The sequence below is a fragment of the Penaeus vannamei genome, chromosome 12 (genome assembly GCF_042767895.1).
Source record: "Penaeus vannamei isolate JL-2024 chromosome 12, ASM4276789v1, whole genome shotgun sequence".
In the NCBI taxonomy this organism is placed as follows: Eukaryota; Metazoa; Arthropoda; class Malacostraca; order Decapoda; family Penaeidae; genus Penaeus; species Penaeus vannamei.
Genome location: NC_091560.1, coordinates 615,886 through 620,885, shown reverse-complemented (window position 1 = coordinate 620,885; position 5,000 = coordinate 615,886). Strand labels below are relative to the sequence as shown.

At 56.0% G+C, this 5,000-nt stretch overlaps 1 protein-coding gene across 1 annotated transcript in view; it reads left to right on the top strand.

Moving 5' to 3' along the window:
- LOC113812829 (plexin-B-like) overlaps nucleotides 1-5,000 on the top strand; it is a gene marked incomplete at its 3' end in the record, with an annotated part of 515,634 nt that overhangs the window by 88,808 nt on the left and 421,826 nt on the right. The window contains 1 exon segment of the mRNA XM_070128405.1: nucleotides 1,926-3,321. Coding sequence (XP_069984506.1) covers nucleotides 1,990-3,321 — 1,332 coding nt within the window.

Below are 5,000 nucleotides of genomic sequence, written 5' to 3'. Positions count from 1 at the left end.
CCTCCCTCCCTCTCTCCCTCTCTCCCTCCCTCCCTCTCTCCAGGTGCTCCGACTTAATGGAGGAGGAGGAGAGGAGGAGAGGAGAGGAGGAGCGGGCGGCCAGGTAGGCGACGGACGGCAGAGCTATGGAATCCTGAGACTTGTGTGCGAGCGGACATAACTGACCGGATTATCCTTCGCCCTCCTTCCTCTCCTCCCTCCGCACTCCCCTCCCCTCCTGCCCTCTCTCTTCTCTCATCTCCTCTCTTCTCTTCTCTTCTTGTGTCTTCTGTGTTCTTCTGTGCTCTTCCTTTCTCTTCTCTCCTCTCCCTTCCTCTTTTCTCGTCTTTTCGTCTCTCCTCTCTTCTCTTTTCGCATCTCCTCTAGCCTTTACTCTCCTTCTTTCCTTTTATCTCTCTCTCTCTCCGCTTCTCTCCTCTGTTGTCTCCTCCTCGTTCTGCCTTCTTGACATTCTTTCGCCTGTTCCTTATTATCTCTCCTTCATTGGTCACTATTCGTATTCCCTGTCGTTGGCCTCCTAGCCTTAATTATCGGTTGGTTTCTTTTGTCTCCCTCATTCGGGGTCGTCTCATGATCTCTTTGTTATCGTCCCATCTCTGTGGTTGCGCCATCATCGGCTCCTCTGTGTTTTGCGCTTTTCTTGTCTTCTTCTCATTTTCTTGCTTCTGTTCCTTTTCCTGCTGCTTCTCCTTCATTGTCAACCGCCTTTCTTTTTCTCTTTTTCGTCCTTTCTCCTTCCTCTTTTCTTCACCTCTTCCTCAGACTTTATTCTCTTTCTCCTTATTCTCCTCTTCCTCCTCTCCCCCCACGTTTTCACCTCCTCCTTAACGTCCTTCTCCTTCACCTCCTCTTTCTTCCTCCGACCCTCTCTGCCATCTCTTCTTCCTCTTCACCTTCTACATCGCCTCACTCTGCTCTCCGCCTCCCCTTCGCCTCCTCTTCGCCTCCCCTCGCCTCTCCCTCCGCCTCTCCGCCTCCCTCTCGCCTCCCCTTCGCCTCTCCCTCCGCCGGGTGGCTTGCAGGAGCTGGGCGGTTGGAGCGCCAAGCATTGTAAATGTATATATGTTAAGAGGTATTCTGAGCTGGTTACTTGGCATTTGCATACCGGCGACGTCCCTCTTATTGATTGGCCTGGGACTCGGCTGGGCAGTCAGGGGCGTGGGGCCATAACTCGCGGTGGGCCTGGACGCGCCCTCGTCCTTGCGCCGGCCCGTCTCGCTTCCGTCTTGGCTTCTTGGGCTCGGTTTTTTTTTTTCGTTCTGAAGTTCGGGTTGTTTGGGGTGTCTTTCTCTTTCTTACCTTTTTAAAAACAAATTTACTTCTTGCACTTCTCTTTTCGTGTCTTACTTGGAATATTATTTCTTCTTCTCTTCTCTGACTTAACCTTTGAACCTTTCCCTTCCTCTTCCCTCCCATCTCCCCTCCTATCTCCCCATCTCCCCTCCTATATACCCATCCTCTTCATATATCCCCATACCCCTTCCCTTCCCTTCCCTTCCCCATAATATTTCTTGGCATTGCGTTGATTCCGATGGCAACGGGATCTTGGGGGGGGGGGGGGGAATAGCGCCTCCGCCCCTCTCGCTCTCTTGTTTTATCGGCGTTCGCGTTTGTTTCTGCCTTTTGATTTTCTCTCTTTTTCTTTGCTTTGTGTGGCAGCGCGGACGAAGGCTCCGTGGTGGCCAAGGTCGCGGCGATGTCGAGGTGTTGCATGCACGGCGCGCCCTCCTGGCCTGGCCTCTGGGGCGTAGGGAATGAGGGGGGGGGGGGGTACCGCCTGCATTCATTTATATGTGGACAGGGAGAGCACATGCTTAATTGTATATTATTTTCATTGTGTTTGTAATTTACGCACACATAAATGTATGCATGTATGTATATTGTTTGTTTAATGACATGAACTAATTGCCTTTCTTCTGTTGCAGGTGTCGCAGTGTTGGATGGTGTTGATGGGCGGGCGTGGGCGGGAGCAGCGCCCCCCGCGGCACTATGTGTGAGTGTGGCACTCCAGACGACGCCCCCGGCCCGGCCCGCAGGCCCGCGCGGGTGGACCAAGAGGCGGGCCAGTCTGCGGGCCACACACATACCCGCACGCTGATGGGGACCAGATGTGGGCCGAGGGCGAGGGGGGTGGGCGTGAGTGATCTAGTCTTTTTGGTGTTAGTGTTTGGGGCGTGTGTGACAGCTGGACACCGGACACACCGTGCCAGCGGCGGTGACAGTGGCGCGGACGCCGGCGAGAGCGAGCACCCCCTCGTGGCGCAGTTCTGGACGCGCAACCAGAGTCTGGCGCTGCAGCACATGGTGTACAACAGGGGCGCGGGCGTCCTGTATGTGGGCGGGACCAACCGGCTGTGGGCCCTGGGCGTGGAGCGGCTGGAGCTGCGGGCGCAGGTGGAGACGGGCCCGCGGTTCGACTCGCCGCGCTGCCACGCCTCCGGCTGCGGCCCCGAGCGCCGCGTGGCCAGAGTACTTACCGACAACGTGAACAAGGTGCTGGTGCTGGACCCCGAGGCCAGCACGCTCATCATGTGCGGCTCCGTGTCGCAGGGCGCCTGCGAGAAGTTCCGCACCGCCAACATCTCCCTCACGCCAGAGTTCCTGCCGCGCTCCGTGGCCGCCAACGACCCCGAGTCGTCCACGTACGCCTTCGTGGGGCCCGAGCGCTACAACCCGTGGGGCGGGTCGTCGGCGCTGTACGTGGGCCAGACCTTCACCAACCTCGGCGACTACCGCCACGACGTGCCCGCCATCTCCACGCGCAACCTGTACAACCTGGACTACGCCGAGTTCTCCTTCTCGAAGCAGTCGCTGCTGCGGATCGACGTCAAGTACCGCGACCACTTCCTGGTGCAGTACGTGTACGGCTTCAACGCCAGCGACTACGCCTACTTCGTGACGGTGCAGAAGAAGTCGCACCTGCCGGGCCAGGAGGAGTCGGGCTACATCTCGCGCCTGGCCCGCACCTGCATCTCCGACGCCAACTACGACTCGTACACGGAGATCACGCTCGAGTGCCAGGGCGCCGACGGCACCAACTACAACCTGGTGCAGGACGCCAAGCTGGTCAGCGCCGGCAGCGACCTGGCCTCCAGCATGGGCGTGGGCGTGGGCGACCCCATCCTGGTGGGCGTGTTCGCGCCGTCGCAGGGCCACACGGCCAGCCCCCAGGCGTCGTCGGCCGTGTGCGTGTACTCCGTGCGCGACGTGGAGGCCAAGTTCAACGAGAACATCCACATGTGCTTCAACGGCTCCATGCAGTACCGCAGCATGGAGTACATCTCGGGGCCCATCCTCGACGGCAAGTGCCCCGCCGCCGGGGTGAGTACGCTTCTCTGTTGCCTTTCGGCCTTTTCTTTGCAGATGTAGGGTTGCATGTTTGTCCTTTTTTGTGTAAGTACTAGCGTAAGTAACAACGCCGAAAGCCGTTACGGTTTAAATATTTGAAAAGAGAAAAAGAAAACGGAAAGAGGTTCGTTAGCAGCCAGCGCGTTTCAGCAATTCTTCTCGTTTGATCCGTCCCCATTTATCCCTCGTCGCCCTATTTGTCTCTTCTCCCGCGACATCCCCGACGGAGTGTTTATAGACCGTCGCGATAGCAGCGGGTGCTTAGTGCCAGCGCGGAGAGCCTGGTCGCGTGAACGGTGCCGCTCTCGGGTGATAACAAGGTGCTAGCGAGGCACACAGGCACCCAATGCCAGGTCGTTGACGCTAACCAGGCGCTGACAGATGCCACCCCCACGCGGCGGTCGGCATGGTCGAGAGCCCCATCGTCCGGCGCGAGGTTTTCGACCCTGCGGCGCCCGTATCGCCGTCCCTCTTGAGCGCCAGTCCTCGGCCTTGCTTAGGGACGCTGTAAATCGAGAAAATAAACGGGGGTTAAAGTCTTAATCCAAGTCGACGCGGTTCAGTTTAATAAGTTTCCATCGGGGATCCTCGGTCGCTTTTTGCATATCGCGCGGTCGTCGGTGTCGGGAAGCCTCTTTTGTAAGGGGCGATTTCCCCGCTCGGATTCTCTTTTTAAGCGATGAAGGGGGAAAGAAGGGGTGTTGAGGCCCTTTTATGCGGGGTTTTATATCTAGGGGAGGGAGAGGGGAGGGGGAGGGGGGAAGAGACGGGGGAAATGGAGAGTAAAAAATGAAAGAGAAAGAGAAAGGGGGAAGAAAAAGAGGACTAAATAGACGGATAGGGGAAAGAGAGAGAGAGTAAGTGAAAGGGAGAAGAAAAAGGACTAAATAGACGGATAGGGGAGAGAGATAGAGAGAGAGATAGAAAGAGAGAGAAAGAGAGAGAGAAAGAAAGAAAGAGAGAGAGAGAGAGAGAGAGAGAGAGAGAGAGAGAGAAAGAAAGAAAGAAAGAAAGAGAGAGAGATGGATAGAAATCCGCAGAAGGGCCCGAGAGAGAGAGAGAGAGAAGGAGAAACAAAGAAAGAGAAAAAAAGGGCATTGGAACCTATTCGCCCCGGTATAAATGAGCGCGGACAAGTCCCTCTCGATCGCTACACGTCCTTGGCTCGTCGCGGATTAACTTCATTATAGGTCGAGGATTACGGGTAGTTTACGATTTTCGATTATTTTTCTTTCCGAAATCCTGTCGTGCCCAGCTGTTTCGGAAGGGGTGGGGGGAAGGGGAGGGGAGGGAGAGAGAGAGAGAGAGAGAGAGAAGAGATCGCCACCCCAGAAAAATGCATGTAAACAAGGCCTTTGTTTTGAATACGTTAATACCGAGCTGTATAATTAACCTGGGATTTCCTCCTCCTCCTCCTCCTCCTCCTCCTCCTCCTCCTCCTCCTCCCCTCACCCCCCTTCTGAGGTTCCTCCCTGCCCCCCCCCCACACACACACACTTTCGAAGTATATTTATTATTTATATCCTATTTTTTTTTTTTCTTCTTTTTTTGGCATGCGGGCGAAAGAAGTTGATGAAGACGGCGCGGACGGGAGCGAGGCGGGCGGCTGGCAAAACATTTAATTGGCGCTGAATTAAAGATGCCCAGCGTCT